This window comes from Epinephelus lanceolatus, chromosome 14 (assembly GCF_041903045.1).
Source record: "Epinephelus lanceolatus isolate andai-2023 chromosome 14, ASM4190304v1, whole genome shotgun sequence".
In the NCBI taxonomy this organism is placed as follows: domain Eukaryota; kingdom Metazoa; phylum Chordata; class Actinopteri; order Perciformes; family Serranidae; genus Epinephelus; species Epinephelus lanceolatus.
The window spans coordinates 35,351,694-35,376,984 of NC_135747.1; the positions used below are offsets into that span (position 1 = coordinate 35,351,694).

A 25,291-nucleotide genomic window follows, 5' to 3' on the forward strand; every position below is an offset into this window, starting at 1 on the left:
ACCACCATAGCATAAATTAGTAGTTACTAATAAGAAACTTATGTGCCATAACAACAGCTATCTAACTGAGGACTTTACACCTTCTAAGGGCGTATTGTAAGATTGAAGCTGCAAGTAATGCCAACACTGGAAATATTTCAGCTGGTGCAACCCTTAAAATGTTTGTAGTGCAAAATTAAACCAAGTTTAGAAAGTGTTCAACGAGGCTACGATTGACCGTACGCATAGCTGGTGCAACCCAGTGCTGAGTGTTACAGCTTCATAATAATCTACCTGCTCTTCTATGCTTCATCATATCAGAAGTTATTTTTTAATTCAATTTTGTCTGCTATTTAGAGTGTGTAAGTCATTTTAAGACTTTGAATATTTTATTCCGAGTTTTGGCTTCTTACGATGCAGATTTTTGACATCAAAACTCAGTTCTTCGTCCCTTCTCATATGTATCCTTTTTTCTTTTCTGTGTGTGTGTGTGTGTGTGTGTGTGTGTGTGTGTGTGTGATCCCACAGAGAACAGACTGTAAGGCGGTGGTGAGCGTACTGCCAGGACAGGTCCTGGGTCAAGAAGGTTTCCAGCTGTCAGTCACTATGTCTGAGGTCCACCTGCCCAGGATGTGGGTAGAGAAAAGCCATGATGAGGACACTCAGGTGTGTCTGTGTGTCTTCCTCTCTTTCTCTCACCCTGTGTTACTTTATTTCTTGTTTCATAACCATCTCTTGCCCTCTTCCACTAGGCCTGCATGTTGGTTTTCTATCCAGACTTTAAAGTCGACTCCACATCGGCATCCGATGAAGTCGTCCTGTTGCTGGACACGTCTGAGTCCATGAACGGAGCACCTTTCAGCACGGCCCAGAGAATCGCGCTGCAGGTTCTCAAAACCCTCAGCGACAACCTCAGAGTCAATGTCATTTTCTTTGGCACAGGTCAGTTTGATCATTTTACGTTTTTGTGTATATAGTGATTAAACCTTAAAAAGACAGTGATGTGTGAAAGGTGGGACAAAAGTAAAACTGTCTCACTGTTGAGGAAGAAGTTAGATCTGAGAAAAACAGATAGTGAAAGGAATTATTGGACAGCTTTAAATAAATAAAAACTGAAGAGAATCCTCGGGGCATTTTGGAAAAAAAACTACAGGACACAATCCATGCATTAAAGGGAATGAAATTAGGGAATTAAACCACCATGTCTTTGGTTCTGGTAAACTGTGATACACTCTTACATGCAGACCAGTGTTTCAGCACTTTACCTTACATCAAAGTTTACATTAAACCTTACATTAAAGTTTCTTCTGAATAAGCCAAACTCTGTTTATAGTTTAAACCTGTTAAATCTGTTTCTCATCGATCATTATCTCACTGAATATTTTGCAAAAGTACTGCAGTAGTCAGAAGTAATTTTCCTGACTTTTACTGTGCCTTTGTCTGTCAGATCACAGCGACGCTTTCCTGACAGCGCAGCCACTCACTGAAGCTCGTAAGGACGCCAAGAACTTCATCAAGGTAAGTAATGACTTGCAGATTCTTTCATTCTGTTGTTCAACGTGGAAGCAATTGTTATGTGTCATTGTCATAGAAACAGAATAAGATAGAACTGACATTCCCATTCAAATTAACACAGCAGGATGGTCATAACAGCAGCAATTTTTTGGCATACCATTGCCATTGCCACACTTGTAGCAGGCCAATGTCTGGACAGTCAAACAGACCGAAAGCAAGTTGCAAACTTACTGAGGTAAGGTTTTGGAGTAACGACCAAACAAGCTGTTGAGCAGTGGAACATAGAAGCACAGAGAGGCATCTTTTGTGCACTATCTCTGTTGCTTTGCTGCTAGAGAAAAATCGAGAACTGCTGGATTTAGGTCACAGCGTTAACCTACTGAGAATAGCCTGTGTGAGAGGAAACAACTCTTCATACCAGCAGACGGCAGTTGTCTGTATTCATCTTCAAAAAGGCTAGTTAGCCAGTTAGCACATTAACGACACAACCGTGCACCGGTGGACAATAACACATGCCACCACGAAATGTAATTTCCTTACGTTTCCTATAATCTAACCCTATGTTACAAGTTTTTTTTTTTGTCTCACTCCCTCTTGACTTTAGCTGTTTGTTTACTTTCCTCACTTCCGTTTCTCTTCTTGTGTGCTGAGGTGAACTGCCAATCAGTGATTCCATTCACAGACAGCTATGCTGAACATGCACACAGCAGCAACTAGGACGCTCACCATGGCCCGACATTGACTGACACCCGACTGTCAGCTTGGTGTGTCAGGGCCTTTGAAGTACTTTTGTGTTACCCTGCCCCCATAGTTTCAGCTGGGAAAGATGTTCAAGCAGAGATTGAACTACCTTCGTATGTATCTTATTTATCATTATTATTATTATTATTATTATTATTATTATATTATTATCTACTAAACAAAGTGAACTGAAAGAAAAATGTTCTTACACCTGTTTGTTTTCAAAAGCTGGGTTGTGTGTGCAGTAAAAAGACAGAAAGACCTTTGAAATCAGTGCTACATGACCAGAGAAAACCAAGAAAAGTGCTGGCATTTGCCTTAGCTCAAGAGGTAGAAAACCTACAACTACCAGAATGCACCGCGCCCCACTGAACTAATAAACGCTCCCGCTGGTGGGTGAGGGGAGGAATAGGCAACACAGTAACAGAATCTTCATATTTGATCAGCGCTGCTTAGTTTTACAGTTCGATAAGAGTTTGGTCTGAACAAACATGGCAACATAAATAAACAGGGAAAGTATGGTAATATAAGCAACACAATCAATCGCAATTTTCTGTTGAACTAGTCAAATGACCATATCAAACTGTTTCTGTGGTTATGCTCCTCTGCCTCCTATCAGTCCTCTACTCCGCTAGGGGGCAGCACTGAGCTGTGGCGGCCGCTGCGAGCTCTCAGCCTGCTGCCTCCGTCCCGCGGCACCAGGAACCTGCTGTTGCTGTCGGACGGTCACATCCAGAACACAGAGCTCACCCTGCAGCTGCTCAGAGACAACGTTCAGCACAGCCGCCTCTTCACCTGCGGCCTCAGGTCTGGATGGGTCAAGACAAACACATTAACATTTACAGTAGAACAGTAGCTACCATGCTCTGCACACTGAGCATCTTTGATCACAGACAAACATTTTAATAGTCTTCTTTCTCATTTCAGCTCGACAGCCAATCGGCACATGCTCAGAATCCTGGCTCAGGCAGGGGGCGGAGCCTATGAATTCTTCGACACTAAAACCAAACACAACTGGACAGAAAAGGTGAGGCTGGCTACCTTCGATTAAATTGAGCATAGCATTAGTTCAGGCCAGACACGATGTCAAGCTCAGCTCATATTTCAGCTACATCAGCTGATCTCAAACAGTCTAATCAACTAATGGATCAGCTGATCGATGGAAGGGAGTCAGCTGATAGATCACGATTCTCTTCTATGCAACCAGTTGGGGAATCTCTTTAAACTGCTCTGACCTGCCTACTGTTGCTTGTTTTGATTGTTCATAATATTTTAATGAATCACAACAGGGGGGAAACAGTAATCCAAAATGAGGTTAATAAATGCATTTCACCTAAATGAGAGTAATAAATCACAACTATTGTAAATAGGCTCATCTAGGCTTTGTATTGTTGCACTATTATACCTTCAAATGGGTGATCATTCATGCTTTATCTGTTTGTCTACTTACCTTTCATATTGTTAGTCATTTGTAAATATGCAAAGTATCCTCAAATTTCCCAGGAGGATCTTTCCAATCTTAGTGCAGCTCTAATGTCATGAAATATGACAAACACACTATCACATGGACTGAAAAAACCTCTGTTAACTTGTCTGTTTTGCTTGTTTTGGCTGCAGGTGGTACGGCAGGTGAAGCGTATGGCGTCTCCTGGCTGCAGTTCAGTGTCAGTGAAGTGGCAGCAGTTCAACCCAACAGCGCCCTCTCCTGTGCAAGCCCCCAAGCAGCTCCATGCTCTGTTCAATGACTGTCACACCCTGGTGTATGGCTTTGTGCCTCACTGCACTCAGGTACACACGACATGATTACAGTATGATTAGGACAAACAGTATTAACAGTGTGTATGAATACACTTAAATATATACAGCAGTACCATAGTAGGCAGTTCTTGTATGGTATAAAATATAAAGTGCAGAGTGTAATTACAAGTAATGCTCATAGTGGACCTTATATACAGAATAAACAGCTTGTTGATGGTATGAATATGTATACGCTATAGATTTGTTATGTCTCCTTCCCAGCAATAGCCATAAGCAGAGGCATTATGTTTTTGGGTTCGTGTGAATGCGATATCTCAAGAATTTGGCACAAGTGTCCCATTGGACTCAGTGATGCACTGATTAGATTTTGGTGGTCTTAGGTGAAAGGTCAAGGTTAATGTGACCTTGCACCTATCTCATTCACATGAACATGATATCTCACTACAGCTACGCTAATTCTTCATATTTGGCACATATTTCTACTTGGATTCAACAGTGAACTGATAAAACTTTTGGTGGTCAAAGGTCAAGGTCACTGTGACCTTGTCTGTCTCATTCTTGTGAAAGTGATATTTCAAGAACAGTTTGAGGGATTTTTTTTTTTCCCCCAGATTTGGCACAAACGTTCACTTGGATTAAACGATAAACTAGTTCGATTTTGTTGATCAAAGCTCAAGGCCACTGTGACCTTCTCTCTCTCATTCTTGTGAAAGTGATATTTCAAGAACAGTTTGAGATTTTTTTTTCCAGATTTGGCACTAACGTTCACTTGGGCTCAACAATAAAGTGGTTAGATTTTTGTGGTCAAAGGTCACTGTGACGTTGCATCCGTCTCATTCTCGTGAACGCAGTATTTCAAGGACAGTTTGAGGTATTTTTTTTTTCAAATTTGACACAAACATCCACTTTGACTGAACTTAAAGATTTTGATGGTCATAGGTCAAAGGCCAAGGTCACTGTGACCTTGTTTGTTTCATTCTTGTCAAAGCGATACGTACTTTGACACAAATATCCACTTGGAGTTGACGATAAAGTGGTTAGATTTCGGTGGTCAAAGGTCAAGGTCACTGTGACCTTGCATCCATCCCATTCATGTGACTTAACGATGAACTGGTTAGAATTTGGTCGTTAAAGGTCAAGGTCAGTGTGACCTCACAAAACATGTTTTTGGCCATAACTCAAGACTTCTTCCGCTAATTTGGACAAAACTTCACACAAATGTTTAACAGGATAAAATGATGAAGTGATGACATTTTATATCCAAAAGGTCAAAGGTCAGCTTCACTGTGACATCATAATATTCTGTGTAAAGCCATTTTTTGGCCATTACTCAGCCTCATATCTCAGGAACAGAAGGGAAGACATTTGGTCAGATACTGAATTGGTGACACTAATCTTGAGTGCCCACCTTAAAATTTGCGCTTCTGGGGGAATATGTGTGTGAAGCAGCCATATTTTCACAGACATGAGTGTAAACTGCAATGAAAATACTTACGCAAGGCAGTAATTCTAGTCTCATTTTTGATTAACTGTTCAGTCCACAAAATATATCCGACACTAGTAAAAATACCCGTTGCAATGTCTCAGAGCTCAAGGTGATATCTTAACATTGCTTGTTTTCTTTGACCAATAGTTAAAATCATCAACGTTGAATTTACAATAATATAAAACATACAGAAGCAGCATTTTTAAGGAGCTGTTAACTAGCAGATATTTTTTGCCTGATAAATGACTCAAATGATTGTTACTTCACACAGGCCACCCTCCATGGAAACCTCAGTGGTCAGGAGCTCAAAACGATGGTGTCAACCAGTGAGCTGCAGAAGTCCAGGGGCACAGTAAGAACACACTCACATTCACACTGAGCAGTCTCAACATGTCCTGCTAATGACACCCATGTTAAAATGCCCAGTGTTACAGCAGAGCATGTAGAGCCTGGTACAAAAATCGTCCCTCTAGCTAATTTTAACTGCCATGACAACAGGGTGAATTTTTATGTAACTCACCAGTGTACATTTTATTAAAGCTTGAAGTTGTGTCTAACCAAGGGGTGCTTGAGTGACAGGCTGTCTGCAAGGCATCACCGCAGTCCATGAGTCAGATCCATCCTTTGCTCATCCACAGCTCCACCCTGATGGCAACAGTAATCTGAGTTTTCATGTCGGCCACCACAGTTAGCATCCCCTCCACTACAAGCAGCGTAGTAGTTAAACTGCTTTATTCAGTGTTTTTACTGGTTTTAATCACCTGGTCTGTTTGATTTTGGAGAGGAAGACACCTCTGTGGATAATTCAGCTCCTTGTAAAAACCTCCGAAATTCCTAGATCTCTAGTTTTTGGAGTAAAAAGATGAGCATGCAGTAGCAGGTGCTGGGATGAAACAAACAGTGATTTGTAACATGTAACTGCTTTTTTCAGTGTTTTTTTTCTGGTTTAATTCACTGAGTAAGTTTATTTTGGAGAGGGAGAGAACTCTGCGGATGATTCTAAAAACCTCCTGAGCAATGAACACTGTTTAAGCTGGTTGCAGTCTGCAATCCTCACTGCTAGACGCCACTAAATCCCCCTGAATCTTACACACTGTTCCTTTAAAAGTTAAATTAAAGGCTCCAAAAGGGTCCACTTTCACACAGCAAGTTTACCCTGCTGATACTGATGCATGTTGCTGGTGATTGTCATTATCATGAGGATGATAAGGTGATGATCATGACGTGTGTGTGTGTGTGTGTGTGTGTGTGTGTGTGTGTGTGTGTTCAGCTTCTTCACAAGCTCACAGCAAGGGCCATCATCAGGGATTACGAAGACGGAAGCCTGGATACCAATGAAGCCGAACACGAGGTTTGTGTTTGCGTGTGTTTAGCTTGTGTGTTTAGCTTGGTTTAGATGTCCCGTCTGAACATGTTATGTTGACCTGTATTTTTTATTTTTTTGGCTTTTCTAGGGGAAGAAAGCAGAGTTGAAGCGCTTCATCATCGAGTTAAGCAAAGAGCACTCTATCCTGTCTCAGTTCACCAGCTTTGTGGCCATCGAGGAGAGGGTTTGTTGTACTGTTATTTGTATGAATTTCTCCTACCTGCTTAGCCTGGGTTTGAAGGTTTCGCAGCGCCAAACCAAACTCATCAACCTCATTTCAGGATGAGGTATCAACCGAGGAGGGCGTCATGGACATCCCCAACTTGATCTTGGAGGAAGATGTGGACTTCCTCCCCTACATCAGCTGGATTTCTCCTGAGGATCGCGAAGGGGAAGAACGTGTTCTTACGGTAATGTTGCTCTGTGTATAGTGTAATCATGGAGAGAGGAAAGAGCAATTTTACTTATTGTGATTTATTAATTGTCACTTTTATGAGCTGCATTTTGTCTCTCTGTTACAGGATGTGCGTGAGTCTGAGTCTGAGTATGAAGATATGGATATGAGTGTGACTCTTAACCTTATTTCTTCTGTAAGGGTAACATCACACTGTGTTCAGTTTAATCATGAGGGAAGGACAGAGCAACTTAACTTGCTGTGATTTACTAATTGTCACTTTTATGAGCTGCATTTAGTCTCTCTGTTACAGGATGCGTCTGAGTCTGAGTCTGAGTCTATGGATGATATGGGTTTCGGTCTTTTTTCTTCTGTAAGGGTAACATCACACTGTGTTTAGTGTAATCAGGGAGGGAATGAGGGAAGGACAGAGCAACTTAACTTGCTGTGATTTATTGATTGTCACTTTTATGAGTTGCATTTTGTTTCTGTTACAGGCTAAGGAAGAGTGTGAAGATGAGGATCTTGGTCTTGCTTCTCCTACGAGGGTAACATCACACTGTGTTTTAGTGTAGTCATCGGGGAAGGATAGAGCAAGTTCACTCGTTGTGATTTACTAATTGTCACTTGTCTCTCTGTTATAGAAAGAAGGATTAGATGATGATGAGTCTGCAAGTGAGGATGATGATGAGGATTGGCCTTCAGACGAAGGAATGGATCAATATGTTATGCAAGGACTGGAAGAGAAATCAGCCTCTCCACAGTATTCACCCACGGTTAGTCCCTTTATGCCCAAACTGCAGCTGCACATTTGCTGTTTCTGGGGGACAATGAATACATCATGTAGATAGAGTTGCTATTTGTGTGGCATCATGCAAGCGCTGTAAATCCCTAGTGATGCGATATTGATTCTTTGGACAACGATACGATATTTGCCCATATCACAAAGTTTGCATAAATTAGCCTAGCAGCTAGTACACTTTTTCCACTCATAGCTCAACAAATTACTGTATTGTATTATTATGTATTATTATTATGTATTATTCAAAATTTTCTTACTCACTGTTGGTTCAAGTCATTTCATCTCCTGACAGAACAGCACGGTTAAATTTTAGCCTGCATACACTTTTATTCAGCTGAACATCGTTGAAGCAGAGCAGCTAATGTTGTTGTGTTGAGTAATTTATCTTATAAGGGCGTTGTACAAATAAAATGTGCTTTGTCTCATGACCCATATTTTCTCCGCAATCCAAATATTTCCACACTGCTGATGTATCCTCATCGTCGTTTTCTTGGCTGCTTGCTATTATCTGCCTGGTGCTGTTTGATGATGACGCAGAGTTTCAAAATAAAGGCGTATCCTAAAAATAATGATATGGATCAATGTTTTTACTTTGCATTGATGATATTGGATCATTGATCATTTAATTGATATATCAATCGAGAATGATCCATCATTACAATCCTATATCATACGCATGTTTTTGTTGAAGCAGGACAATGCATACTGCTCCATTCATTTGCTAAATTGTTGCATAAAGTTATTGATCAAAACTTTGCTTCATATCTCATATCTCAAACTTGATTTTTGTGCGTGAACTACAATGAACTTCAAGTGGTCAAAAAGAAATTTGTGAGTGTATGAACAGGTTCTGACTTCTTTTTTGTTTTCTTTATTTCTCTGTTTTTTTGTAGAGTCACCATTCCTCACATTCAGTAGAGCATCATGCAATGGTCATTCGAAAAAGAATGCCTGAAAAATTGACCAAACTAATGAGGCTCAAGGAAACAAGTTCCGTGGAAGTGGCAGAGTGTCTTTCTGCACAAGACAGATTTGATGAGTCTCCCGTCAAGGAAGTTTCCCAACCCCTACCTCCACCATTCAGAGCTTCACGTAGGCAAGCCAAGGGCCTCGACTCTCTTTCTATTGGCTTACCCATTAAGTTGAAAAGTAAGCTAGCTCGTCTTCCTGCTCCTCCTCCTCCTCCTCCTCACCGTGGTGGTGTTGCTCTACACTCTTCACAGAGGCTACAGCAATATATACCCTCTACATTACTGCCTCCTCCTCCTCCTCCACATGCTCCTCTTCTTCCAAGTCCTCATCCTCCTCCTGGAGCCCTGGGAGCAGACAGAAGTTTAAGGAACCTAGCGATACCTAGGGCACTTGGCCTCTCCCTTGCATCTGATATCGACTTGCAAAGCACACCTCAGTTGGCTTCTCAGGCTTTAGTGCGTCAGATGGCCATTGAGTCTGGTGGCACAGAAAAGAGTTCATCTGATCTTCTGGGAATGTTTGAAGGATTTGGGGAGAAAATCCTGACTGAATCTGCGACAAAAGAAGAACAGCCCATACTTTTTGGATTTAGACCCAGAACCACGAGTGGGGTGGGGGAAATCGGTTTTGGAGCTTCAGTACAGTCAGGTTTCAGTTTTGGGGGCTCTCTGCCTCCAGTCCAGCCCCTTGCTCAGAATATTGGTGCAACAGGAGGACCTTATGAAGTTACTGAAGCACAACAACAGTTAGGTTTCAGTTTTGGGAGCTCTCTGCCCCCAGTCCAGCCCCTTGCTCAGAATATTGGTGCAATAGGAGGACCTTATGAAGTTACTGAAGCACAACAACAGTTAGGTTTCAGTTTTGGGAGCTCTCTGCCTCAAGCCCAATCCCTTGCTCAGAATATTGGCGTAACAGGAGGACCTTTTGGGGGTACTGCAGCTCAACAACAGTCAGATGTCAGTTCCAGGAGCTCTCTTTCTCAACTTCTCTCCCGTGCTGAGAAAATTAGCACAACAAGAGGACCTTTTGGAGGTACTGCAGCTCAACAGTCAGATGCCAGTTTCGGGGGCTCTCTGCCTCAAGCCCAAGTCCGTCAAGAAACTCTTCAAATCTCAGGTAGTGGTCCAATTGCATATGGAGCATTTGGTCTAAACTCATTGCCTGAAGCAGATGCTCCACCAGCACGTTTTTATTGTTCCACTGAAGAGGGTCAAGGTGCACCTATACCTCTTTTGAAGAAGAAGAGAATTTGCACAGTACAGTCAATCGATGAGAAGACTTTAGGCAAGAGACTCCCTCATGGTCCATCTCCAGTTCTACAGGGCGCGTGAGTCCCAATACATTTTTTTAGATATGCCTCAAATTAGAAAACCCTGGTTGTTATCCTTATGAAAAAGTGTTGCCAAAATAAACATAATGATGGCAAGGCTTTGGTTGACGAAATGAAAACAGACTAAATTTGTATGTGAAAGGTCCAGTGTGTAAGATTTAGGGGGATGCAGGGATATCTTGGCAGAAATGGAATATAATATGATAAGTTTGTTTAAGTGTATAATCACCTGAAAATAAGAATTATTGTGTTTCCTTACCTTAGAATGAGCCACTTATATCTACAGAGGAAGCCTTGGAGTCTGCCATGTTGCACCAACATTTTTCTTGATTAGCGCAGAATGGGTGAACCAAACGCTAGCTCTAGATGGGGCCATTTGCATTTTCATGTCGGGCACAGTAGTTAGCAGCCCTGCTGTGCCGAGCCGAAAGGCTTCTGAATAACACTGATTTTAACGTGAAACTGCTTTATTCAGTGTTTTTGCCCGTTTAAATCGCCTGGTCCATTTGTTTTGAAGAGGAAGAAAAACTTTTCAGATAATTCATGCTCAGCACCTTGGAGACGTTTCACATGGTTGCAATCTGCGATCCTCATTGCAGGATGCCACTAAATCCTACACACTGCTCCTTTAACTAAAAGTTATTTGCACATGTCCTCAGAAAATTTGCATCTGTGCACATGGATGGAAGAGGAGGGCAGCACACAAACCTGTTTATGTTTACATCACTGAATGTATGTTTTTTTAATACTTTTGTTTGTTTTTGTGTGAACATAGACCAGTGGAGATCTCAGACAGTGAAACATCAGCGAGACTGAGAGGAGTGAGAAGACTAATGCGCAGGTACATTTCACAATGCGAAAAAATGTTTAGTCTAGATGGTTATAACCATGTTCCCAATGTTTCTCCCCCTTCTCCTTTGAGTCTAAGAGTAAAAGTCCTCAGAAATGCCTCCAAAACAAGGAGTTGGTGGAAGTAGTCTGGGCTGCAGATACATGAAGCTACATTTCCTGTGATCTTGGCGTCTTTCCAGTATTTCCTCCTTATGTAGTTTGTTGAATTTAAATTCATTGGGGTGAAGCCATTGCATGGGTTACCAGTGATTTAGTGTTATGTTGTGATGTTCAATATGTGTCTGAGTTACTCTTGAGGGCTCAGCAGAATCAGTGAACTTCATTTCCTTTAAAAAAAATTGATGGATCTGTAGAAATGGGTAAAAACACTTTTCACCCAGCTCATAGAATACAGTTATACCATGCAGGATTTTTCTATAAAACAAAGTAGAGACTCATAGAGAGGTAATCCATCTCAATTATTGCCTATGACCACAAGTATGTATCCCCCCTGCCTGTTTTGTCTACTTATTGTCTTATTTTGGGTACGAAAAACGCAGACAAAGGGCCAAAGAACGCAAATAAAGCAAGGCAAAATGGCAAACGGACAAAGTTGTTGCAAAACAAGAATGACTCTGAGGTTGATTTTCACTTTTGCTAGCAATGTTTTCAAATGGTAACCTGCAAAGTACACCTTAAGGATCGTCATTTGTTTTTATTGTTTTTTATCCACCTTATTTCTAGCCTTTGATACCTTTATTATGGGTGCAACTTCCGGCATTGAACCGAAACCGGCAGTTTCTAGTTTGTTTACAGTACTCTATTCTTCTTTCCAAGAGCAATTGGGAAATAAAACATGTAACACACCACCTGTTATAGCTCAAACAGGATTATGTGATCACACCTCTGCCATCTCTGACGGCCATCTCAAAGCATTGTTTTTTTTTCCCCTTATCAACAGAGCACGCTCATAATTAGCTCGCCTGGCTCTATTAAAATATTGTTAACTTTAACATGGCCCGAGCTAGCTTAAGGTAAACATCTGCCACAGTTAACATAATTCAGTATTAACTGTAGCTCCATGTAAAGTGAATAAAGGTGATGTTTCCCAGCTAATCCTTCACTCGTCTGCATTAATGAAGCAGTTTACAGGGTTTTTTTTAACTTCTGGTTTATTAAAACTGTTCTGAGCAAAACATGAAGCTGAATTCAGACTTCAGTTATAGTAATATAAAGTAGTAGTAGTAAAAGAAATAACTTTTGACATTAATTTTTTAATATGATATAAAGGAGGTACGGTAAATCAGTGACACATTCTCAGCCCTAATGTTGCTGAGTTTAATTTCTAATGTAGGTTGAGAATGAAGTCAGACGGGGAAAGACAGGGACATCATGTACTGACATTGAGTGACGGACTTGTCAGTCTTCGTGTCATTCTCTCCTGCACAACAACAATCCCTTTTTGTTCTGGTTACATGTTTAACAAACAGTTGCTGAAGACAAAAATTTAGCTTAGACTGGTTGTTAGTCATTACAGACACGGACAGTGCAACAGGTACCAGAGCTACGTAAAGATATTTTAGAAAATGCGGAGTTAACATTAGTTAAATATTTGTTAAAAAAAAAATCAGTGTTTGCTAAACTGGAGGCAAATTACTTTTGAAAAGAACCAGTGTTGGCGGTTAGCCACTAAGAGTAGCCACTGGGACTAACCACAGACAGTCTATGGGGCTAACTAGCTTACTGCTACTTCCGCTATTTCACTGGAAGTTGCGCCCATAATCATTTCTACAGTAGTGCCCTCAGGAATAAGGTGAATAGAATTCATCATAGGTCAGGCAGCTCACAGTTAATCTCTGTGGATCTGGAATCTCTTTACCATTTCAGACCGTTTATCTTTGAAAAAGCATCCCATTGATTTTGGCACTGGAGTGCTTCATTAACTCTGCTGGGACTGCCCAGTGCTGACTGTGAGTGTAGAAGCAGATCAAGAGGAGCCGCCCTTCCCTCTCCTTTCCCTCTCTCCCTCTCAGACTAAATGCCGATTAGCAGTTAAACTAGGCAGTGCAGATCAAATTTAAACCAAGATTCTGTTACAGTATTGCCTATTTTTCGCCTAAAATGTCTTTAAAAACATATTTTAGTGCACTGTTTGGCTGTAAACCGAGTTCGTTAACAGCGACATAATGTTTCCTGTATTGTGAATAAAGAGCCTGGAAAAAATGAGATCAAACAGTAAATCTAAGCAGTACTGACCAAATATAAACCAAGATTCTGTCAGTAAGTTGTGTATTGCATGCCTAAAAGAAAGATATTTTAATGCGCCATTTAACTGTCATATAAGATCATTAGTTACCAGCCGGCCGCCATGTTGTTTCCGAAGTAGGGATGTGCCATATCATCTCGTTCACAGTATAATTTTTAATATCATTTGAAAAATTCATACCGTGGTACTCACGATATTTCAGGTTGTTGACATATTGACGTCATTCATTAAACCGGTAGGGTGGAGTGCATTCTGGTAGTTGTAGGTTTTCTACCTCTTGACCAAAAACAATGCCTCAGCCCTTTATCTTTGTTTTCTCTGGCCATGTAGTCAAAAGTATTTGCATCTTTCTACTAGGGCTGTACCCAAATATTCGGATATTTGAATATTCGTCTCTATGGGTAGGTATTCGTTATGAAAATTTGGTATTCGATATTCATTTTTTTATTTACTTTTTTTTTTTTTTTAACATTTTTTTTTGGTGCTAAATGTAGTCTTTTTGTTGTTGGTAAATGTAGGTTATAAATAAAAATCAAAACTTTTAAATTGCATTGTTAAAAATGTGAAAATATAGTATCGCCTACCAACGGAGCTTGTGCACACGGCACGCTTGAGCGCATCCGTCTGAGGCTGTGGATCAATGCCAAGTTTTACCACTTTATCACTATTCCCTCTAACTTGTAGCTGTTTTTTCATTATCTTTTGAATTTAATATGAATTATGGAACTGTTTTTTTGTCAACGTTTGTTTCCCCCGTTTTGTACAATAAATTATTGTTTAAAGTTTCAACAAGTTTCTTTTGGAGTGCGTGATACAAGCGTGTTTTGAAAACGGCCGCAGACTGTCACCTGCTCAACGCATCAGTACCTTCGGATGCCATGACAGTAATAGCCAATAATGTCAAAATATCATTTACAGACCGATTTAACAGACGATCACTGCTGCCCGACCCGCGGGTCCATTTGCAGGTCCCACGGGTTACGGGTCGTCCCGCGCATCACTACTCAGCTCAGTCTATAAATGCTGTACACAACAGTAAGGCTATAGACATTATATTCTATTCAGGCCGGCAGAACCAGCAGCACATCGGCTCTACAGTGCACGGCACTGCTGATTAACCATTTTATTGCAGCACAGAGTGTCTGCCAGCAACCAATTACTTGCAGAGGCTTCCTACAACTTGTTTCAACGGTTCCGATTTAATCAGAAGACAAATTAAATAGGATGACTAGTCAATGTGAAAATCAAAAGAAAGCATAGAATAATGTACTGAAGGAGACTGTTGTGCCATCACATTTTTTTGTGGTTTGAGAGCAAAGATCCGGTCGCTGCTGTGCAAAACTCTGCAATACAATTAGGTCTGAAAAACCCCCGGAGTCCTCCCCCCCCCACGTGAACAAATATTTGAATATTTGTTATAAATTCTGCCGAAGGTCCGAATGTTAAAAAATGGTATTCGGGACAGCCCTACTTTCTACTGCATAGACAGCTCATTTTTTTAAAAGAGGCACTTGTAGTATTATGGTTTTACATTATCATTATATCACATATCAGTGTCATAAAACAGTTGCAAAATGACAATAACATTGTTCATCGCAGTTATTTCTGGGATAATGTATCATCAAACCAAAGTAATTATCATGACAGGCCTAAAAGAGTCTTTCAGAAAGGGGAGCAATGGAATTCATCACAGCCTGCACATCTGTTGGCACTAAAACTACACCATCAATTTCCTCTAGTGAGATTTCAGATACCAGTTTTTCATTTTGATGTTTACCAACCCAACGGAGGTCTAATGAGCTCAAGAATTTTTGAGTTGTTAGTCAGTCTGCCTTATGTGGCTGTGTGTATAATGATTTATAGTATATTTCAAACACTTTCTGGATTGCTTCCATTTTGTACTTGTTTTTTAATGTATAACAGCTGTTTCACTATTGTCAGTATTCCCTAAGAGTGTCCTTCTGTGATCAAGTTGTTACAGGAAAATGGCAGAAGTTCCTAAAGAGCAGGAGATCAAGTGGAAAGAGATCTTTGAGATGCAGCATTCAGTAAGTGTTGTTTTATCAATTCTGGTCCATTGATTGCTGGTAACCCATCATTGTCAAGGGAAATACGCTACTGGCTACTAGTTTTGCTTCAGTCACCAGCCAAAAACAACAATGCTAATCTATTGATTGGCTGGTAGATTTTGATATCCATCAGCTGCAGTGGCAGGTGGACAAAAAAAATAATTTACATTTTGCTCTGAGTTTTCTGAGTCATACATTGTTCCCACTTTGCAGAGGAAATGAAAAAGTTAAAAAAAAATGTTTCTGTGTGTTGCAGGAGGGCTACTGGGAGTTAACCCCAGAACTGGGTGAACTCATGAATGTCGACGTGGACCTCTTTGCCAACGTGTTCCTGAAAAGCAAGGGCATCCAGTCTCTAGGTGAGAACTCTCAGAACCTGTTTCAGGCCTTTAGAGTGGAAGCAGTTTTATCATTTCAGATAATGTTTGCCAATTCTGACATCAAAGGTACCACAATGTAAAACATAAACAAATACACTGAACAGAAATCTAAACCCAACACTTTGTTTTTGCTCCTACTTTCATGGGTTTAAGTTAAAGATCTACAACACGTGCACACAGAAGACTCTCAAATATTGGTCAATTGGTTAGTCAATTTTTTTTTATAAATCTGTGGTAGTGAGCACTTATCTGTTCCCAAGGTCTCGAAGGTCAAGGTCTTTTGTAATCTCACAAAACATTATTTTGGCTATAATGGCAAAGCAAGGCAGCGTTATTTGTACAGCACATTTCATACACAAGGGCGATTCACAGTGCTTTACAGAGCAATAAAATATAAAACATAATAGAGGATACAGAAAAGAGTAAAGAGAAAAAAAGATATAACAGGTAAAGTTAATTACTAATTTACAATTAAAAGAAATCACCTTTAAAATAGCAAAGATCAGACAAATAAAAATAAAAAGATTATTTAAAATGATTTAAAATTGAGTTTTAAAATAAGTTTGCAATCATCACAGGGTGGAGTAGGCAGTGTAAAAAAGGAATGTTTTTAGCTTTGACTCATCATCTGGGAGGTTTTTCCAGGTTTGTGCTGCATGATAACAAAACGCTGCTTCAGCATGTTTTGTTCTGACTCTTGGGACGGTCAGTAGGCCGGCCCCAGATGTCCTCAGGGTCCTAGAGGGTTCATACGTCACAAGCATGTCAGAGATATATTTGGGTGCTGAGCCACAGAGTACACGAGCAGCAAGGTTTTGAAATAATTCTCTGTGTAAGGATTTTAGAACTGGAGTTGAGTTGTTGTCAGGACGCTAGCAGCAGCATTCTGAATAAGCTGAAGTTGCCGAACAGCTTGTTTTGAAATTCCTACAAAGAGACCACTGCAGCGATCTAATCTACTGGAAATAAAGGCGTGTGTGAGCCTGTCAGAGTCTTGCTTTGATATTATTCCTCTGACTCTAGCAGTGTTTTTTAAATGGTAGCAGGCAGGTGACGTTACGGATTTCATGTGGCACTGGAGATTTAAATCTGAGTCCAGGATAACACAGAGGTTTCCTGCTTGACTCTTAGTTGTAAAAGAGAGGGATTCGAGGTCTGTCTTTTTTCCATGTCCAAATACAATTATGTCAATCTTAATTGATAATTCAAGAATTCACACAGTAACTGTGCCAAAATTTCACACAGGTGTCCCAGTGTTTATTTGCAATAACGTGGGTAGAAAATTCTCACATCATGTACATAAAATCAAATGGCACTAAACTGCTAGTTTTAGCCACCTAAAAAACACCCACCAAAAAAAACTAATATCAGTGTAAATGTGCTCTATATTTAGAGTATTTTCACCACTTAACCTTGCCATCAGACGGCCTTTTCCGACAGGGTACTGTAGCCGTTATGTCAAAGTCACCAAACTCCGTCGAAAACTGTAAACTACAGCTTAACTGGTTGGCAGAGGCTTACAACCTGGAGGCAGATGTTCTCGTATATCCAGCTTTATGATTAACCTCTGCTTTGACACCAATACAATGGACGTGAATGGATTTTCTACTGCTCCTTGCTCAAAAAGCAAAGAAAAAAACAACAACATTCACATCTCTTTCAGCAAATAACATCCTGTCATTGTGGAACCGGTGCAGATATCTCAGCCAGGATTTGAGCTTTGGTTCTCGCTAGTTCCCACCAATGTTAAAAGTGTGCATGTGCGTGTGTGGTGCAGGTGTGAAGGCCCACGCAGACATCCTGAGGCTGGTGGCAACTCTTCTGGTTCTGCAGATGATGAGGGAGAAGAAGCTGGAGGAGGGCAAACTGCTCCGCACCCTCTTCAGCCTGGACGACTCCACTCAGCCCAAGTCAGTCCAAAACCAGACAAACAATGCAAAGACACTGATATAATTGACTTTCTGACATTTTTATAAAAACACATCAACTGATCTTCTTCAACTGAACATCAATCATACATTTTTATGTAACAGTATTTAATATATCCTTTCACATGAAAAATACCTCTTTTATAAAGTGCTTCAAAAGCTTTTTACTATATATAATATACTGTATAATAATTCCCTCTCTTATATCTAAACATTAACAAATGTCTCCTTCAAACAGCTGTATTTAGTCAAATTTCTTGCCAAAAACTACACTTAACAAGATTATATTGAACACATCATGAGAACATTACAATTTGCCTTTGCCTAATACTCATTTTTACTGAATAGAGCTTGAACGCACCCTAATGTAACTCAATGCAACCTCCCTTAGCTGTTAGTTCCGGCCACCGGCTGCTAACAGCTAACGTTAACTAGCTCTCCTCCCGCCAATGTAGCATTATCAGGGAAACAATAGGAGAGCTCTCTGTGTCCTTTTGTGACAAAGGTGTCCTGGGTAATATCTCTATTTGTCCCAAACACATTTTCCACTAACCCCAGGACATCGGGACGCCAACTATTACCAGCCATCTCGAGATCAAAGAGCCCATTTAACAAACAGTCACTATATTCTTCTTGCACCCACTTCAAGTTTGTGTCCTTTGGTCTGGAGTCCTGCTTTTTAGTCCACGCAAAATTGCTAAAACAACAGAAAAACATCAGCTACTGCCATCAGTGTATGTCATTTAATTTGCTGTTAGGCCACTGGCAGTCGGCAAGGTGAATATCGGTCGATACCATCTAAACTGTAACTCACATACTGCATCCATGATACATGTTCAGAACACGACAAAACAGGTGTGATGTCTCATGTTAATGAAGCAGGTCTTTCTCAGTCTTTCTCACATGAGGTTAAATTGGTGAGTTACAACTTACAACAGATATAAAAACTAAAGAACAAAACAAAAACACAAGACATGATAAATCCAGGATGGAGCATAAAGGCTTGCATCGTCAGAAGAGGAACTGTAAGAGGAAGCAATCAGCTTTTCATGCAAACATGACCTTCAGATGACCAACGACTTTTAAAGTACTTCTTGAAATTAAACTTGCTTGGTTTAACCTGTTGTTTATGTTTGTGGAAGTTTCATAATTTATTGTGATTTCCTGCTCTGGATGATTTTATAAACCGCTGTGAGTGGCTACCTCTCTTGGTAATGACTGAGTGTTTCTTCCAGGCCTGAGCGGTGGGAGGCGGTGAAAAGGGCAGTGGACTGGGTTTGCTGGGCTGACCGCCAGTACCCGTGTGTCTACAGCCGGCTGGAGTTTGGTTGGAGCTGGGAATCCTCCACCCGTCAGCTGCTGGGCTACGAAGTCCTTCCTTCCTACTCACCTCTCTGTGGTCTGAACCTGCAGAGGTTTGATACGAGCACTTTTCTTTGGTTTGCAGCTTGAACTGTTTGACAGTACTAGGGATGGATATTACTGGGTTTTATTTATAATATAGATACTAATACTGGTTATGGATACCTATACTTACTTATTGATATTGATGTGTCTAAGACAAAGACTACGTCATTGATGTAGGATGTGGTGGTTGTTTTGTTGACCGTATGCTAACACTCTAACTAGCCCATTTTACGAGAAATTGCAGGACGTGTTGCATGACTGTTCGTCGTTTTTTGCGCTATGCAAGAAGTCAGGTTGAACTCTGCCGACAGCGATATCTCCAGCTGTACCGACACAAGTGCTAGCATGACTAGCAAGCAGCTAGCAAAAGTGTGGACACAATAACTGTGCACGGGGGTCTTGACCGCAGTTACAAAATCTGAACACAAGTGGTCAGCTGGAAACGCATGATAGAAACAGGTTTAGTTTATTAGGATCCTCATAAGCTCCTGCATTGCAGCAGCTATTCTTGAAGCTGTTACAGTAATCTCCCATAGATAAAGTTCCACGTAATGTGACGGAGGCAAATTTATTTTCTGTAGCTGTCGACGTAACATATAGTAGCTCTAATATGCATCGATATATATAACGTTTTGTTTACCATCAGGTACGTTTCTTCATTTTCTACCTGCATTCCATCTCTCACTTTCAATTCAGTTTTATTTATAAAGCCCAATATCACAAATCAGAATTCAGCATACAACATCCCTCTGTCCTTTGGACCCTCACAGCAGATAAGGAGAAACTCAAAGGCGGAAAAAAATAATAGAAACCTCAGGAAAAGCAACTGAGGAGGGATCCATCTCTCTGAAATTATGTTTGAATAGAGTTTGAATCTGATATGTTTGAAAAATGACAGGCAAGTGGGGCAAGGGAAAAAAAATATCATGGGTCCTTGAAAAGTCATGGGAACATTTTGAAATTTGGTTTGTGTAAATGTGTGGGAATCCTGGTTATTTTTTTAAAGACTGTTTTTTGGCTTTTACCTTTGACAGGGCACATTAAGCGGAATGGGGAAGACAGAGGGGATGACATGCAGCAAATGGCCACAGGTACGAATCGATCCTGGGTTGTTGCGGCAAGGACGCAGCCTTTGTTAATGGGGCGCCTGCTCTACGAGGTGAGCGCCTGGACGCCCCCTCCGTGGTTATTTTTAACAAGTGAAATTGTTCCTTGAGTTTCCTGTATATATAATGAGAGAGAAGCTATTGTTACAAATGTCTGGTCAACTGATGTCTGGTGGTGATGTGCCTTAATGCTGCTTTACTACCAGAAGATAAACTTCAGCAAGATTATGAATTACTAAAGAACTGTTAGTCCTCGAGCTTCTCTAAAGTTAACAGACAAAGATAACATAAAAAATTTACTTTAATACCAAATAAGGTAAAAATAGATATATGTTCTGGGTTAGTCACACCACAGAACAATGTGTTATCAACCTCCCAGACAAATTTGAATGACTAGAATTTCCTGAGTGTAAAAATTAGGTTTCAAAATCATGAAAAAATTGCAGTAGTCTCTGTACTGAAACACTGGGGGTGTATCCACTGAAGGCCAGTTTTATCTGCCCAATATGGCAGCAACATCGGCAGCAATAAGCCAAAGCAGTACATGCAGTGTGACAAAATGACAAAGCAGCGTTCTGAGTAAGTTATTAAAAGGAAACTGTGGGGATTTTCAACCAACTCTGTGTCACTGCAGCAAATGAACAGTGTTTGGTTCAACCTACCTCCGTGCTACAGCATCTGAAGCTCCCCAGTCTCTTGGCAGGGGTCTGCCAAATGATGTAAAACCTCTGCTGGTTGGTAGGTGAGCCAGGGGAGCTCTGTGTGCTGTAGCACAGAGGGAGGGTTGACATACGACTGGTTAGAAATTGGGAACGTTTTCCTTTCCCCTCCAAGTTTTCTTACTATTAAACAGTCTAACCCCAAAATGCAGCGCTATACAATTCAGTCTTTTCACGTTTTCCAACATGTAAAAATGTTTTTAGAAACAAATCTTTAATTTTACTTTACCCAGACTTTAGATACAGTGTTCATAAATAGAGCCCACACTTTTGACTGGCAGCTTCGTCGTCATTAGGGGACAGTTAGGAAAATGCCGACTATGTCAGAATGAACTGTTCATTCATTCATGCATTATCCATGACCACTAATGCTGTTCAGGGTTGCGGTGAGGCTGGAGCCTATTACAGCTGACACTGGGTGAGAGGCGGGGAATCACAGAGCTGTAAATGAATACCTATAGAAGCACTGTTTATCCAGGAGCTTATTGTTATTTCAGCAACTGTACCAATTTCGTCCCAGTTCTTGATACCCATCCCTAGCTGATGAGTTAAAATGCCCTTAAATGTCCATATACAGCTGGCACTCTGTGGTAACCTAACTTTTTAAACTATATAGAAATAAAGTAATGCAGTTTCCTTAATTAGGGTAGGGGATCTGATAGTTTTCTCCTCGGGGAAAACCAATTTCCTGGCTATATATACTGATAATCGTGTTTCTAATTATCTTTTTACATGTGCGCATGTCTATGACAAAGCCTTCAGACAGAGAAAGTATCACTGTGAGAGCAGAGCAACAGGAACAAAAGGAAAGGTCGCGGTGAGAAGCAGTGCGTCAGAGAGCTCAGAATAATCCGGTCCAAAATTAGATTAAAACTGAGGCTCACACAGCAGAAGTCTGCTTCCTCTGAACTTCTGACCCTTTGAATTTAAACACAATTTTCCTCCCAGTGTCTCACACACGGACATACAGGCAAAAATAGATAAAATTCCTTGTTGAGTGCATGTGTTGTTTGCTTTAAAGGTGCAATGAACGTACCTTGCCTTATCTATATGTCACTGCCTTCCAGCACCTTTGATTACTTTATTGTAGCTATAAGTTCAAAATGAAGAAAGTATGACCAGACTTGTAATGAGTAAATATGGAAGGAAACAGTTTATAGGTGGTGATTTCAAATCATGTGAAATCCACAGTTGCTGTGTGTCAGTTGTGTGAACCTGAAGTGTCAGTGAGAACAATGATAAGTATCTGCATACTATCACGTAAGATATAACTAGCTCATGCAATGGCAGGTCTTTTATCAAATTATTTTATATCTTTCTGATGTTGGCTGGTCACAATTTGTTTAAATCTTTTCTCAACATAATCACCTGGAACATACTGCATGTGCATGAGATGTGCTTTTAGAAAATACAGCTGTTGAACCTGAACATATTGCTGTTTCAAGAACTGGTTCACCACTTCTCTATTTTTTCTATTTTTTTCTCACGCTGCTTCAGTTGTTTTTCCTGTGAAAACCACTATAATGTGTAAAAACCAACAGCAGACAGAGCCTGTCTGAGAAAAAAAAATACAGAAGCTAATTACACACAAGAGATTTGAACTATCAGGGCCTGTGTCCACATAGCGTTTATTTCTTGACACTGGTGTCTTTTTCACTCGTTACTAATGAGGAGAGAGCATATGCAGCGGCCTAGCGCCTGTCCGTTCTTTGTTTTGTTTTGTTTTGTTTTGTTTTGTTTTGTTTTGGGGATTTTTTGTGCGTCCACTCTAAATGCTTCTATTTGAAAATCTGTGAACTTTTCAGAGAGGCACTGGCGATGTCACTGATGTTTCTTTAGCCAGGCTACTGTCACTACAAAGACAGAAAAGCCCATTTGTGGGAGCAGATCAGCTGGTGAACACTGAATGTTTCTGATGGTTAATGTTCTTTTATCACCGTATGTGTGTACCTGTGTATGTAACTGTGTAGTCAACCATCAGTTAAGGTAGCGTTATTTAAGCTGCCTAGCTAACGATTATACAATAATATTTGACCTTATACTTAATTATGTTTAACTTGGACCTGTTGTCCTCGTCCGTGGACACTTTTTTGTGCCATCTCGTGTAGTAAGAGCACAATTCACTAATCCGTGTAAAAACAAGATGGAAGCCATCTCTGCCAAGTCAGGCTGCAGCTCATCCCAACACAAAAGTGAACAAGGTCCAAATCATGATCAGATTTTGAGATTGAAATTTGTTTATTTAATAGTAGTAGTAGTAGTATAGTTTGATATGGCAACAAATTTGACCAATTTTAGCAACAGTAACAAGATAAGACACTGATAATTAGGAAGTACTCATTTGAAGACACTGGGACTTTATTATCGTTTATACTTATCAGGTCCTACTGATCCCAAAGAGCTAGGAGAAATCAAAAATGCATAACAAACAAGAGTTTGGGTCTCAGGAGGATATAAACAAAACCCACGTGCAGGGCTTCATTAAAAAAAAAGTCCTGTGACCACTTTTGTGCCAAAGAAAAACACTATGTGGACACACGGCCTTAGGTTGCTTTCTATATCAGGTGTCACATGTTTGTGTTATGGTGGAAGGTATATTGTTTTTGCGTGTGTGTGTGTGTGTATAATCATGAACAGAATTAAAATCTTTAAAAATGTTAATTGGAGTGCCTTCACTTCTCTTTTTGTGTCACTTTCTCTTTTTGTCAACACCATAATAAATTCATTCTGCATGAAACCTTTGTTGTCTTTTGCCTCTCTTCCCAGCCCAGCCACTGGAAAAAATATTGGCGTCATACATTTCTGCAAACCATGAATACATTACAATTGCACTTGCATTATGTAGCGGACATGTTAAAAAGTTTGCATTTCAGCAATGCTGTGGTTAACTTGTGGTTCGGAAAAAGAGAAACTCATTTGAAAACATGTTTTGGCTGAAATGTCCCAACCCTCACCTATGGTCATGAGCTCTGGGTAGTGAACGCAAGAAAGAGATCACAGATACAAGCGGCTGAAATAAGTTTCCTCCGTGGGGTGTCTGGGCTCCGCCTTAGAGATAGGGTGAGGAGCTCAGACATCTGGAGGGAGCTCGGAGTAGAGCCGCTGCTCCTTCGCGTCAACTGGGGTCAGTTGAGGTAGTTTGGGCATCTGATCAGGATCTTCCAGGCACGACCCACTGGTAGGAGGCCCTGGGGCAGACCCAGAACACGCTGGAGGGATTACATATCTCATCTGGCCTGGGAACACCTTGGGGTCCACCAGGAGGAGCTGGAAAGTGTTGAAGGGGAGAGGGGCGTCTGGAGTGCTTTGCTCACCCTGCTGCCCCCATGACCCGGCCCCGGATAAGAGGATGAAAATGGACGGATGAATATTTTGACTTAAAATTCCCTGTTTTTTGGTGGCACAGTCCTCGCTAGGAACACAGCAATGTCTCAGTAAAAAAAAGTACCGCCTTTCGTGGCACTCTCCCTGGTGGGAACACAGCGATGTGTCCCTAAAAACACAACACTCACTAAAAACAGATTATGCTGTTTGTTGGACTCAAACAGTGGTCTGCAGCTTGGCAGGTGTGTGACCTACATGTCGTGCTAATTGTCATGAATTTTAACTTGGTTTATTGTGGAACCAGTAACTGTTTCGTCCTTATCATGATTAGCCTGATAATGGGTATTCACCATTGTTTTATCACAATCAATGATTAAAAAAAAAAAAAAAACGCACATCCCTCTTCTAACATATGGGATTTGATTGGTATGCTGCCATTAAATAGACTTAACTTCTCTTTAAACTGTCAGCAAGAGTGTAAGTTGCATTTCCCAAAAAGGTCTTGCTAGTTGTTTTAGCAGCGCCATAAAAAATGTATAGAGATCACCAAAAAGGCTGCAACTAACGATTACTTTATTATCAACTAATATACTCATTATTTTCAGGATTGATTGTTTCATCAATAAAATGTAAAATAAAAAAATCCCCAGAACTCAAAGTGAGATTCTCACTTTGCTCCTCATGTCTGACCAGTGGTCCAAAACCCAAAAGACTCTTAATTTCCTCTCACAAACGACCAAGAAAGCAGCAAATTCGCACATTTACGGAGCTGTAGCCAGCAAATGTTTGACTTTTTTGCTTGAAAAGTGACTGAAACGATTCATTGCTTATCAAAATAGTCGATGATTAATTTTCTTTCAATGGACTAATCAACGAATCATCCTTCTGTTGCCTCTGTAACGACGAACCAAGCACACT

At 40.6% G+C, this 25,291-nt stretch overlaps 1 protein-coding gene across 5 annotated transcripts in view; it reads left to right on the plus strand.

The window, feature by feature from the left end:
- The window catches only part of parp4 (poly (ADP-ribose) polymerase family, member 4), a 42,894-nt gene extending 19,108 nt beyond the window's left edge, over positions 1–23,786 (plus strand). For 3 of the 5 annotated variants that reach the window (XM_078174651.1, XM_078174652.1, XM_078174653.1), the window contains exons 21-41: positions 508–645; positions 732–921; positions 1,427–1,497; positions 2,855–3,042; positions 3,163–3,262; positions 3,853–4,023; positions 5,751–5,831; positions 6,750–6,830; positions 6,934–7,029; positions 7,127–7,255; positions 7,367–7,435; positions 7,553–7,612; positions 7,737–7,787; positions 7,884–8,015; positions 8,935–10,340; positions 11,119–11,184; positions 15,413–15,488; positions 15,766–15,868; positions 17,667–17,799; positions 19,053–19,232; positions 20,259–23,786. In XM_078174651.1, the coding sequence (XP_078030777.1) occupies positions 508–645; positions 732–921; positions 1,427–1,497; positions 2,855–3,042; positions 3,163–3,262; positions 3,853–4,023; positions 5,751–5,831; positions 6,750–6,830; positions 6,934–7,029; positions 7,127–7,255; positions 7,367–7,435; positions 7,553–7,612; positions 7,737–7,787; positions 7,884–8,015; positions 8,935–10,340; positions 11,119–11,184; positions 15,413–15,488; positions 15,766–15,868; positions 17,667–17,799; positions 19,053–19,232; positions 20,259–20,268 (3,531 nt within the window). In that variant the 3' untranslated portion in view covers positions 20,269–23,786. The remainder of the gene's footprint in view (positions 1–507; positions 646–731; positions 922–1,426; positions 1,498–2,854; positions 3,043–3,162; positions 3,263–3,852; positions 4,024–5,750; positions 5,832–6,749; positions 6,831–6,933; positions 7,030–7,126; positions 7,256–7,366; positions 7,436–7,552; positions 7,613–7,736; positions 7,788–7,883; positions 8,016–8,934; positions 10,341–11,118; positions 11,185–15,412; positions 15,489–15,765; positions 15,869–17,666; positions 17,800–19,052; positions 19,233–20,258) is intronic. The other 2 variants (XR_013493288.1, XM_078174654.1) reach the window with 2 other exon arrangements.
- The last annotated feature ends 1,505 nt before the right edge of the window (positions 23,787–25,291 follow it).